Source organism: Cannabis sativa, chromosome 4 (assembly GCF_029168945.1).
Source record: "Cannabis sativa cultivar Pink pepper isolate KNU-18-1 chromosome 4, ASM2916894v1, whole genome shotgun sequence".
Lineage (NCBI taxonomy): Eukaryota > Viridiplantae > Streptophyta > Magnoliopsida > Rosales > Cannabaceae > Cannabis > Cannabis sativa.
In genome coordinates this window covers 70,580,645-70,594,395 of record NC_083604.1, presented here as the reverse complement: position 1 = coordinate 70,594,395, position 13,751 = coordinate 70,580,645, and the positions used below count along the sequence as shown (strand labels likewise).

Genomic DNA, 13,751 nt, shown 5'->3' with positions numbered 1-13,751 from the left:
ATTTGGTTGTATATTGCATTATGTTATAGGTTGTGTGCTAATATTTGAGAGTCGATCGACATATTTCGGTGTTGATCGGATTTGCAATAGGTATATCCATCCGCTTACCTTTTGTTAGTATAATTAATTATCAATGTATGCTTAGTTGAGTTTGAATATCTTAAATATTCATCCGTAGTGAAGTAGGTTCTGCGAATACATGTACTGCGGTCGGATTGGTGGATAAATTTTGTATTGTTTATGTTAGTTTCTTTGTTCTGTATTGTTATATTTGTTCTCTTTGTTACTTTAGGCACTTTTAAAAATTTTGGGAACGTCCAATTACAGCCGTTATGCTACCAAAATTTCGGTAGAATTTGGATCAAATTTCGGTAGAATTTAGTGTTATTAGTAGCATGATATTCAATTTTGTTTGTTAATGGTGTAGATATGGCCAACTCGAGTTCGGGATCTGATTCAGACCCAGAGGCAGAGTGTCCAACCACAATACCTACACGAGGGCCGATGCAAATGAATGAAATATCCAAACTAATGGATCAGGGCAAAAGAGTGGCCCTCGAAGTTAATGATAAAGGTCAATACTATGGAAAAAGCTATGCGAAGCTCGTATCCACTCTAGGAGTCAGATGTCGGCAGACAATAGGGTTGGCTTATAAAAACTGGAAAGAAGTCAACCCGACTCTGAAAAATAAAGTTTGGAAAGACATTCAGGTAAGCTATTATTTGTTAGAATTTTGATTTGTTTTTCTATTACTCCAAATGTTGACTCTAACCGTGTTTGTTTTCCTTCAAAATAGACGGGGTTCATTGTGCCGGACACCTTCAAACATGATTGTCTCATCCTAGCTGGGAAGTTAATGAAAGACTTCAAGAATAGGATGACAAAAGACATCATAATGCCCGCGTTGAAAGAGAATGATACGGGACGGCGGCACGAGTCCCCGAAAAGCACCCGAGATCGACGCTGCTGATTGGTGCAAATTTGTTGAAAGTCGACTAACTCCTGAATTTCTGGTACGCTAATTATATTAACACTAAGATAAACTCTTAAATACAAGTACATGTATCTAATGTATTTTTTTGGCATTGTAGGAATTGAGTAAGGTGCAACGTGAACGTTCCTCAAAAATTCAATCCAGACATCGAAGTGGTCGGAGTGGAATGGTGAACGTACGGGAAGTTGTGGTAAGTAATACTTAAAATTTAATGTGCTATAATGTGCTATACAATTTAATTGGTACTCATTTCATTGTTATAACGTTATGTAGAAAAAGGACCTCGAAGTTGCAGATCCCCCCCGCCACCGTGTTTGGATTAAATCTCGCACCAAGAGTAGAAAACTTGTCACTGATTACGACAAGGAAATTGCAGAGAAGATAGTAAGTATATATTAATCCTTAATTGAGTTCTACTCATGAGTTAGTGTATATAATTCATATACTAATTGCTTGAATATATGCGTGCATTAGGCTCAATTAGAAGAGAAGCTTAGTCAGGGACAAATTCAGGTCCAGGGCCAAAACGATATCCTGACGCAGGCGCTCGGGACACCAGAGCATCCTGGACGTGTCAGGGCTGCTGGGTATGCTATTACTTCAAATGTTATTTATTTAGTTACACAAATAAAATCGTTGCTAATTTGCTTTTTATGATTTGTAGGTTCCTGACCAGGGCATCTCAACTGTTCGGCGGGGAAGAAAAGGGAAGTGTCGGATGTTGTGGCTCGGCAAGCGAAGGAGATTGAAAAATTAAAAGCCGAAGTCCAATCCCTTAAGCGACGGAAGGAACGCTGCCGAACAAGAGGAAGAAGGAGAGGTGGCTGGTGAGGCGTATGTTCCACAACCATACGCTCCTCAGGATGAGGTACAACCACAAATTTATGCTGAGGAGTTTATTTCCCTCAACGACCAAGGTATCCTATACAATTTTGATGACCATGCGGCCCTTAATCAGCAAGTACATCTCTGCTCTGACAACATCGACAATATTGTGGCCCGAGGGTATTTGTACGAGCATGTGGGTACGATCAAAGTTCACTGCCAGGATTACGATGATTCACATGCCCGGATCATGGTTTCGGAAATCCTGCAAGAGGACGCTGAAATCCCAGTCCCAATTGAAGAGTGCAGATATGTTAGGGACGTATACCAGATGTTCCTTCCTTGGCCTAAACACTTAATTTTAACAACCGAGGTAACTTCTCAACTCAAATTAATTATTAATGATTAGTGGAGTTTGAATATCTTAAATATTCATCCGTAGTGAAGTAGGTTCTGCGAATATATGTGCTGCGGTGGGATGGATGAAAAAACTACTGTTATATATGTGTTATTTGTCATTATACAGCTATGTTCAAAATTTTTGGGGTCATTCAATTACAACCGTTATGCTGCCGAAATTTCGGTAGAATTTGGATTTAATTTGATATATATATATATTATGTTCTGTTTTGTTTAGGGTCCACTCGCTCAACCGCCCTCAAGACGTGATGCGTCAAAGGGGAAAGCTCCGATGCTTTCTCCACAAGGCCGTGGTGCACGGGAAGATGACTTGTTCACGGAAGAGAAGATGGCGTTGATCCCTAATTCGCTAAAATGGATGATTCATGAATTCCTAAGGCTCAAAGATAAACGTGATATAATCACAATTCCTGTCCCCCGAGGATTCATTGCACCGCGTACCCAGATCACGTTATCTGGAGAGGATTTGCAGCAGGTTGCTACGTGTGAGTACATCGGCAACCATGGAATGTTGTTTGGAATGATGTATACTCTTCTTTAATCTAATTAACCTTATATCAAATTATAGTTAAATTATTATAAGACACTAACACTTTTTTTGGCAGGCACATATGGGAGAGCATCAACGGTCTGAGAAAATTTTTCAAGTTTTACGACCCAGAGCTTCTCACAGTGCATGGGATCAACGATGAAGAACAGAGTCAGTCTTTTGACGATGCGGCAAGACGATTGGCTAATTGGTTATCATTAATGAACAACAACCACCAAATGTTCTTTATTCCTTGGAATATCGGGTAAACTTTATTAAATTCTTTAGTGCTAATTGTTCATTTCTATATTATGTCTTCAAATTATTTTTATACTATCTTACTTATATTCCAATATAATTTTCTAGGATGCATTGGACGCTAGTGGTGGTTGCGCCAAGGAAAATTATCCATTTAAACCCTGTAAAAGGCTGCCCAATTCCCGAAGTAATAGAACAAATGATCGGAAGGTAATAATTTAATGACTTCTTATGTAACGACTTTAAATTAACTAACGAATTGAAATGCTAATATAATTTTCCCAAACAGGGCATTCATGTATATAGGGAACGCACATGAGTATCTTGGCCAGTGGCAAGGAATTAACCAAGCAAACTGTCCAAGACAACCTAAAAGCCAAGAATGCGGATTTTATGTTTTGAAATATATCACTGACATCGTCGCACGTGCCAACCCCAGCCGTTACATACAAGATCAAAAAGCTGTAAGTTTTAATTATTGATTATAGTATATAAATTCTATAATAATAAATATATAATATACATATACATAAACTAATATAAATTTTTAATTTTTTTAACAGTTTGGGGGTAAGAAGCAATACGATCCAAAAACAGATATTCACGGTGATTCACGGTGACGATTGAGGTTGAAAGGTCGAAGAATTTTTCTTCATTATGTAATTTTTATAGATTAACTTGTAGTTAGATTTATTAACTTTAATATTTTTTAACTAATTTTACATTAGTGTTTGTGTAATATTTAATTATTTTTATGAAATTAAATTATGTATTTTACCCAAATTTAAATAATATTTGATTCACATTTTAAAAAATAAATATGTAATTTATATTAAATAAAATAATATATAAAATTATTAAATATATAAATAAAATGAAATTAAAATTATATAATTAAATAAAAAAAAATTGAAAAAACTGAAAATCGCTTGCTTTTGGCGTCGGTTGGTAAATCCCCTATGGCGTCGGTTATTAGCTCATAACCGACGCCATAGGTACCCCTATGGCGTCGGTTATAAGCTAATAACCGACGCCATAGGGGTACCTATGGCGTCGGTTCATATAAACCCTTTAGCGTCGCCCTGATCAGCGTCGGTAGCGAATTTCGCGAAAACCGACGCTGAAAGGGCTTAAAAACCGCCTCTAAAGGGGGTTTTTGTAGTAGTGGTTATAAGTTGTGTACATAACAAGATACTAATACTTTTAATATTCCTACATTGACATTACAATAGTTGTATTTAATTAATTTGATTGTTGTAAATAATAAAATTATATCATTTCCTTATTACGAATATTAAAAAAAGTTGGCATATACTTGTTGAGAAAGTCACTAGAGTTGCTGCCGGCGCTGGGAAAGTCATCAGAGTTGCTGTTGGCACCGAAAAAGTCAACGGAATTAGCATTATCACCAGAAAAATCACCAAGAAACTGGTTTCTTCAGTTTCTTAGTGATTTTTCCAGCGACTATGCAAATTCTGACGACTTTTCTGAAATTTGCTGTCAGTGCCGAAAAAGTCGTCAAAGCAGCTGCTAATGTTGAAAAAGTTGTCGAAATTCGCATTGTCACCGAAAAAATTACCAAGAAATCAATTTCTTGGTATTTTCGGTGATTTTTCCAGCGACAATGCTAATTTTGATGATTTTTTTAGCGTCGGTAGTAACTTCAACGACTTTTTTGACACCGACAGCTACTCCGGTGATTTTTTTACACTACTACAAAAATGGTTTTTCTCGATATTTTTAAACAGTTATTTAATGTATTCTTGTCGGTTTCTACAACAATCGCCTATACGACTATCGCAAAAAGGACAAAATAGGCGACGGTTAAAAATCGTCGCTAATGTGGACTTCCCGACGGTTTTGAACTGTCGCCTATAACAGGGTATAGGCAACGATTTTAAACCGTCGAGAATGTAAAAAAAAAAAAGAGAGAGAGAAAAATATAGATTTTTCTGTATTTTCCCCCATTTTTTTCTTGCATTAGTTTTATAATTTTACTTAAATTAAAATAAAATAACTAATTAATTTTATTACAATAAAAACTAACTTTAAAACACATTAAATTTATACAATAACAAAATAAATATATAATAAATATAAAAATATATAAATAAATGTATTTATACCGAGCTCGGAGAGAGAGAGAAAGAGAGAGGGAGACGGACGAGAGGTGGTGGTGGTCCGACGTATGCGACGGAGAGGAGAGGGAGACCGATGGGAGGAGGGGTGGGTAGAGATCGATAAACGAGACAGACGAGAAGAAAGGGAGATCGAGAGAGGGAGGAAGACGGGAAGAGAGGAGGGCGATGGTGGGGAGGCGTGGGTGGGATTTCAGAGAGTTATGATTTTCGTTTTAGGGTGTAGGAAATGGAGAAGAAATAGGTGATAAGAAATAGGTGGGCATGGGAGAAATAGAAAAAAAAAAAAGTAGGTGGACACGTGGGAAATGTGGCGAGAAGTAAGTGACGATTTTATAATGGACCCCTATTATAAGGCTCTCCTAAAATTTGTATTTTATTAAAAATCGTCGCCTATTTTATTTACTATGATTTTAAATTTTTGGGAATACTAAATTTTTCCTGATGATTTTAAATAGTCACTTAATTTTTTTAGCGACAGTTCCAAAAAAAATCGCTTTTAGAACCGTCGCGAATTTTGATATTTAGTGTTAGCACCGACAACAAATTCCGACAACTTTTCCGGCATCAGTAACAAATAAAACTACCTAAACAAATAAAAACATTAAATATGAGATTTAAAAACATAATTTACATATATATGGCATATCAAATACCATAAAACTACCTAAAAACAAAAAAAAAAAAAATACTATATAAATTGGTCAAACTTAAAAGTGTCATATTTAATTAAATATTTTTTAAAATTCCATAGTGAGTGTAATTTTCTCTTAAAAAATACCATCATTCAAAATGCTTTGACATTTCTTTTTTCTTTTTATAAGAAAATCATTTCAGATTTTTACTCTCTTCCCTACACTAATACCAAAAAAAAAAAATACAAAAAAAAAATAAAACAAAAGGCCACATGGAACTAACTGATTAGACAACCGGTGATCATTGAATCTTACTCTAAAATTAGAAAATTAAATACATCCAACGTCCTCAAAGCCCGACTGGTCAGGCAATATGGGTGCATTCTTAATGGGTATTACCCAGGTAAAATTAAAAAATTTTGAGTTTTTATGCTTAATTTTTCTATCTAATTAAAAAAAATCTCTCATTTTTATATCATATGGGCTGAGATTGTTCCATCGGTAAAAAAAAAATAATAAAAAAAAAAAATTTAGCAAGAAAAATAAGAAAAGAAAAAGTTGAGTTTGAGTTAAATATTTTTGTATGAAAATATTTTTGATATAGTGTAAAAAGAGATATTTTTTTTATATTTTTTTTAATTAAGTAGTTAAATTAAGTATAGAAATTTAAATTTGTGATTATATTATTCGTTATTAGATCAAAATTCGATGGCTTGATATTTTTAAAATTAATAATATTTATAGTTAAATTTGTTTAGTAACTGGATAATATCTATTTATGGATAATATTTATAGTTAAATTTGTTTAGTAATAATTTATAGTTAAATTTGTTCCAATATATATATATATGGGAAGAATTAATGGAGCTCCCTACAAAGTTTTTTTAGATTTTATTTAATATGCTTCATGTTGCTAAATGACTGTATATGAAAAAGACGTTTTGATATGCTTTGCTGCCTTTACATATCTACTAGACTGCTACTAATGGATTCATATATAGACTAGTACCTAAACTATTATATAAATTAATAAAAATGAACAGCTTTAGAATAATACAAAATCCAATTATGCATAGATTTTGGCAATAATTCCACATAATGATCAACAGCGCAGATCGGTTATCCCAATTTTACAAAGATAAATTTTCATGTTTGATGAAGATATAATATAATGAGCAGTGACTAAATTGGATTTGTTCATAATGGAGGTGATTAATATATAAGTGTTGGAGGAGATTAATATAAAAGTGTAATTATTGGGGCCAAATGCTTATTGCTTTGTTGAAGAATAGGATTAGTTATTTCTGTTAGGATTAGTTTTCTTTCATTCAGTTGTTAGTTTCTTTCTGTTATTTGCCAACTGTACATAACTAATCCTGTAACTAACTCTTATCTATCTCAGCTGTATATATATGTAAATATACTGATCTGTTATTCATAATGAGAAGAACAATTCCTCATTCATCAATACTCTCTCTTTGTCTCTTTCCTGTTCTTCTCTGTACTTCGTTTTCATCAATCTTACACGGTATCAGAGCTTCCCTCGTTCAAATGGCGACTGCTACCTCAGCTGATTCCTCTCTTCGTTCAAACGGATCCAACTCTTCATCAAGATCTTCGTCTCTTTCTTTCAATCATACGTTATCCATCAAACTCGACGAAAACAACTTTCTTCCATGGCGACACCAGATATATGCTGCCATCAAAGGTCACAGATTAATCAAGTTCCTCGATCCAGTGGCAGCTCCATCTAAGTTCGTGACAGCAGCAGATGAAGCTGCAAATCGTATCTCTGAAGATTTTCTTGAATGGGATGTTCAAGACAGCCTTCTTGTCTCTTGGCTACTTTCCTCTATGACTGAAAAGATCCTCACTCGCATGGTGGGATGCAACACTGCTGCTCAGATCTGGTGCACACTTGAGGAGTACTACTCTGCTCAAAATCGAGCCAAGGTAAGTCAGTTCAGAACTCAGCTTCGTCGCACAAAACTTACTGGAAATCTGAATGACTATCTTCTCAGAATCAAACACATTGTTGATTCTCTTGCCTCCATAGGCCATGTTCTTTCTCCTCAAGATCATATTGAAGCCATTTTTAATGGCCTCATAAGAGATTACTCTGTTTTTGTAACGTCTTTGTCCACTAGAAAAGATGAGTACTCTGTTGCCGAGGTTGAGTCATTATTAATGGCTCAAGAAATCAGAAATGAGACATCCGAATCTGATCTTGATATTTCAAAGCCAGAAGCTAATCTAGCAACCCAACCCAATCTGTCGAAACCATCAGCTACTCGAGGAGGATATCACAATTTCTCTCCAATTCAATTTGGCACTTTTTCTGGAGGAAGAGGCTCTATTCGTGGTAACTTTCACCATCAAAACACAAATTACAGCCCCTATCCTCCTTACAGTACTGGTCATCACCAATTTTGTAATCTCTATCCTCCTTCTTATCCTTCTTTTGCTAACAATCCTCGAGGTTCTCGAGGAAATTTTCGTGGTGGTTTCTCAGGCAATGGAAGGGGCTCTGGTCCTCCTAAAGTTCAGTGTCAATTATGTCACAAATCTGGACACACAGTCAAGCAGTGCTTCTACCGATTCGATAAATCCTTTACAGGACCAGAATCTTTCCAATCCTTTAATGGATCAGCTGCTATGGCTGAGATGCAGGCAATGGTTGCAACACCAGATACTGTCACTGATCAAAGTTGGTATCCGGATTCAGGTGCCACCAATCACCTTACTCCAGATCTACAAAATCTGATGGCTCCACAAGAGTTTCCTGGTTTAGATCAAATCCAAATGGGCAATGGTTCAGGTTTGCATATCTCTCACACTGGTCACAACTCCTTTATTTCTCCATTCTCCTCTCAATCTCTCCAATTAAATAACTTACTTCATGTACCTGATATAACCAAAAACTTAATGAGTGTATCTCAATTTGCTAGAGACAACTGCATGCATTTTGAGTTTCACCCTCACTTTTGTTTTGTGAAAGATCAGGTTACTATGAAGACTTTATTGGTTGGGAAGGTTGATAAAGGTCTCTATAAGTTTGATCAACCATTGCAATCTGTCTCTCAATCTCCTAGTCATTCCTCTCTTGCAGCGGCTTTGTCTTCGTCTAAGGCCGTGTTTCAATGTCAAACCAATACTTCCAGTGTACCTTTCTCTGTTTTTAATCTCTGGCATAATAGACTAGGCCATCCATCTAAACAAATTGTACAAGCCGTTATGGCCAAATGTAATATCAATTCTATCAATAAAAATGCTTTTGAGTTGTGTCTTTTGCATGTTGTCTTGGTAAGCATCACAAATTGCCTTACCCCAATTCGAAGCCGTATATACAGCTCCTTTGCAACTTCTACACACTGATCTTTGGGGTCCTGCCCCTGTGATCTCTTCTAATGGCTATAGATATTACATAAGTTTTGTTGATGCCTACTCTAGGTACACCTGGATCTATCTACTTAGAACCAAGGATGAGGCTCTTCCAACCTTTATCAAATTCAAAACTCAAATTGAGTTACAACTCAATCATAAAATCAAGTCTCTCCAATCCGATTGGGGAGGAGAGTTCAGAGCTTTTACATCCTTAGTTGAATCCTGTGGTATAATTCATAGAGTTTCTTGTCCACACTCCCATGAACAAAATGGGGTTGTGGAAAGAAAGCATAGACATATAGTAGAGTCTGGTTTGACTCTATTAGCTCATTCATCTTTACCACTAAAGTATTGGGATGAGGCTTATAGAACTTCTGTCTATCTCATCAATAGGATGCCCACTAGAGTTCTAAACAATTTTACTCCTCATGAAACATTGTTTCAGACCAAACCAGATTATTCTGCTCTTAAAACTTTTGGCTGTCTTTGCTTTCCCAACCTAAGGCCTTACAATAAAAATAAAATGCACTACAGATCTACCCCTTGTATTTTCTTAGGTTATAGCCTCACTCAAAAAGGATACAAATGTCTAGCCAAGGATGGTCGAATATATATGTCTCGAGATGTCTTGTTCAATGAAACCACCTTCCCATACCAAAAATCTGCTGCTGTCCCCAAACCAGTTCTTTCACCTATGTCCTTCACATCTGCATCTCCACCTGTCTCTTTGTCACCACCTGTCATCTCCTCCATAGTTCACACCTCTGACTCATCATTCCACCCACCTGACACTCCTTCTACATCCATTCCTTCATCTCATCTTCCTTCCTTTCCCCAAACAACACCAGTTAACTCATCTAATCCTTCCACTGCCTCCCAAGTACAATCCCAAACACCTCATTCTCCACCTCCTGTTGTGAACCAGCACCCTATGCAAACCAGAGCAAAATCCGGAGTTCGAAAGCCAAAAGTACTCACTGCATCTCTTGTTCCTGCAACAGTAAAAACAGCTTTACAAGATCCAAAGTGGAACAAAGCAATGAATACTGAATACTATGCTCTTAAAAAGAACAATACTTGGATTTTAGTTAAACTACCTCCTGGCAGCCAATGCATAGGTTGTAAGTGGGTTTTTCGAGTCAAAGAAAATGAAGATGGAAGTCAAACTCAATACAAAGCCAGACTTGTGGCTAAAGGGTTCCTTCAACAAAGTGGATTTGACTTTAACGAAACTTTTAGTCCTGTTGTCAAACCAGAAACAATTCGGGTTCTTCTTACTGTTGCAATTTCCAAAGGCTGGACACTTAGACAACTTGACTTCAACAATGCTTTTCTTAATGGTGATTTGGAAGAAGAAGCTTACATGTGTCAACCCCCGGGTTTCATTGATCCTGAGCATCCAGATCTTGTTTGTAAACTTCAAAAAGCATTGTATGGCTTAAAGCAAGCTCCAAGAGCTTGGTTTGCCAAGTTATCATCTGCATTACTCAGTTTGGGATTCACTCATGCCAAGTCAGATACCTCACTTTTTCTCAGAATCCATTCTGTGCATACAACATATCTTTTGGTTTATGTTGATGACATTATTGTCATTGGTAGCAATGACAAAGAGGTATCTGCTCTTATCTCTCAACTTAGTTCTTTATTTGCCTTAAAGGATCTTGGCAATCTTCATTATTTTTTGGGTGTTCAGATTACACACACAGAGAAAGGCTTGCATTTGTGCCAAACTAAATATATACAAGATCTGTTAAACCGAACTAAGATGCAGGGAGCCAAATCGAGCAGTACACCTATGACTAGTGGTCTCAAACTGTCCCATTTTGGCAGTGATAATGTCCTCGATTCCACTCTATACAGGTCTGTTGTAGGAGCTTTACAATATGCCACGATTACCCGACCTGATATTGCCTATTCAGTGAACAAAGTCTCTCAGTTTATGCAAAATCCTTTGGAGTCCCATTGGATAGCTGTTAAGAGAATTTTACGATATCTGGCTGGAACTTTAGACTATGGGCTTCACCTACAGAGATCTTCCAACTATGATGTCACTGCCTTTTGTGATGCAGATTGGGCATCCGATCCTGATGACCGCCGTTCCACAACTGGTTATTGTGTTCTTTTTGGTTCCAACATTGTTGCTTGGAAATCTAAGAAACAACAAACGATTTCGAGGTCTTCCACAGAGGCAGAGTTTCGCAGCCTAGCTGCTGTTGTAACTGAGATAACGTGGCTTCAATCTCTACTCACTGAGCTCAAAATCTCATTGTCCACACCTCCTACTGTCTGGTGTGACAATTTGAGTACTGTCATGCTTGCAGCCAATCCTATTCTTCATGCGCGCACTAAACACATAGAAATAGACCTATACTTTGTACGGGACAAAGTTATGCAGCATCAGCTTCAAGTTAATCATGTCCCTTCCCAAGATCAACTTGCAGACACTTTGACAAAGGCTATTTCAAGCTCCAGGTTTCCCTTTCTCAGAGACAAACTCAGTGTGGTCTCTCTATCCACACTTAGTTTGAGGGGGGCTGTTGAAGAATAGGATTAGTTATTTCTGTTAGGATTAGTTTTCTTTCATTCAGTTGTTAGTTTCTTTCTGTTATTTGCCAACTGTACATAACTAATCCTGTAACTAACTCTTATCTATCTCAGCTGTATATATATGTAAATATACTGATCTGTTATTCATAATGAGAAGAACAATTCCTCATTCATCAATACTCTCTCTTTGTCTCTTTCCTGTTCTTCTCTGTACTTCGTTTTCATCAATCTTACATGCTTAATTAATCAAGATCTGTTTGTACCATTAGTTATTTGGATAATTGGATTTGTCATTGTCCATACCATGCTTATTCCATCATTTTCATGAATTAGTGATTACTTGTGCCCACAGCAAAGCCGTACTACAATATATTATATAATATGAGCATTGTTAATTATTAGATACGAGAGTGGTGTTTAGTACATCTAGACATGTCGTATTATGATTAGGTAGTGATACTCTCTAAAAGTTATTATATTAAACTATACGAGACCTAATACTTAATTAGACCAATAATGATAATGATATATAAGAGGATACTAAATACCACTTGTATCTTTTAACATTTCTCATATAATATAAAGTTTTAGTATGATTGAGAAGTAAGACCATCATTAATGTCATGATAAATATGGCTCAAAAAATAAGTGAATGTTATATTTAGTCCAAATTTTATAATTATACTCTAATACACTAGAAATAAAAGTATATAAAAATTGTATTAAATATATAAATAAAAGTATAAAAAGTTATTAATTATATTATTAAGTGGCAAAAGAGTAAATAAAAAAAAATGAGATTGATTTGTTTCATGCTATAGTTAATGTCAAATTAGCATAATTTTTAGTAAGTGTCAAATTTAGATCCATTATATATTATTATTCGAGTTCAATTTATGACAGGCTAAAATATATATATATATACACACCATATTTATAGCACTCAATTAGAGATGCTCTAACAAAATTTGAATTATTCATTTTAGTATAATTAAGGCTGAACATTTTGAGCGGGTTTGATCTGAACCAGAGCAACCCGCCCGAACCTGAACTGGTGAACCCGCAATTTTTTTTTTTAAAAAAAAGTTTCGGGCGGGTTGGGTTCAACCCGGTACCCTTCGGGTGGGTTGGCGGGTTGAGATTTTAGGGGTACCAGGGTTCGAGTTGAACCCGCGAACCCGCCCGCCAACCCGGTTTATAAATATATTATATATATTTTTTATTACTGTTTTTATATATAATATGGACTTTAGATTTTTATGGACTATGGATATTGGATATGGATGTATTTTGAAATATTTTAGTTTTCACTTTTATCATGATTCATGAACATGAATATGAAGTTTGATTTGAATCTTTGATAAATAGGTTGTTTGTTTGTTGGTTCGATTGATTAATGCATTTTTTCTTCAATAGTAGATACTATGAACAAATTGTTATATTATATATGCTTAATTTAATAAATAAAAAAAAATTATTTGAATAAAAAATTAATTTTTTTAAAGAGTTGACTGAGTTGGCTGAGTTGATCGGGTCAACCCGCCAACCTGCTAAACCCGACCAACTGAAACCCGCCAACCCGTGACCCGCCGACCCGCCAACCCGCCAACCCGTACCCTATTCGGGTCCGGGTTTGGTTTCAATTTTTTGAACCCGAAACTCGCCAACCCGAAACCCGGTAAACCCGCCCGATGTTCAGCCCTTATTCAAAATAATTTGATTAATGAGAATATTAAAGTAGTGAATATAATTTTTTAAAAACTCATAACTTATATAGTTGTGCGTGAAAATATTATAATATAATAGAGTAGCTTTTTCAAAATTTTGAAAATAATATACTATACGGCAAGTGTTAGAACTTCTCTTAGGAAAATACTTAAAAAAATACTCCATATTAAACTTTAGACATCCAATTAATCTATACAAAATAATTCTTTTGTTTACACTCTCTCTCTCTCTCTCTCTCTCTCTCTCTCTCTCTCTCTCTCTCTCTCTCTCTCTCTCTCTCTCTCTCTCTCTC

At 35.8% G+C, this 13,751-nt stretch overlaps 2 protein-coding genes across 2 annotated transcripts; both read left to right on the top strand.

Moving 5' to 3' along the window:
• The first annotated feature begins 915 nt into the window (after window positions 1–915).
• LOC133037123 (uncharacterized) lies at window positions 916–1,677 on the top strand. The gene is made up of 4 exons (XM_061113946.1): window positions 916–1,014; window positions 1,093–1,185; window positions 1,269–1,379; window positions 1,470–1,677. Exons 1-4 carry the CDS (start codon window positions 916–918, stop codon window positions 1,650–1,652), a joined length of 486 nt encoding a protein of 161 aa, XP_060969929.1. The 3' UTR covers window positions 1,653–1,677.
• Window positions 1,678–1,789: 112 nt separating this feature from the next.
• Window positions 1,790–3,623, top strand: LOC133037361 (uncharacterized). Its single transcript, XM_061114415.1, has 3 exons — window positions 1,790–2,193; window positions 2,458–3,491; window positions 3,591–3,623. Exons 1-2 carry the CDS (start codon window positions 2,071–2,073, stop codon window positions 2,779–2,781), a joined length of 447 nt encoding a protein of 148 aa, XP_060970398.1. The 5' UTR covers window positions 1,790–2,070; the 3' UTR covers window positions 2,782–3,491; window positions 3,591–3,623.
• The last annotated feature ends 10,128 nt before the right edge of the window (window positions 3,624–13,751 follow it).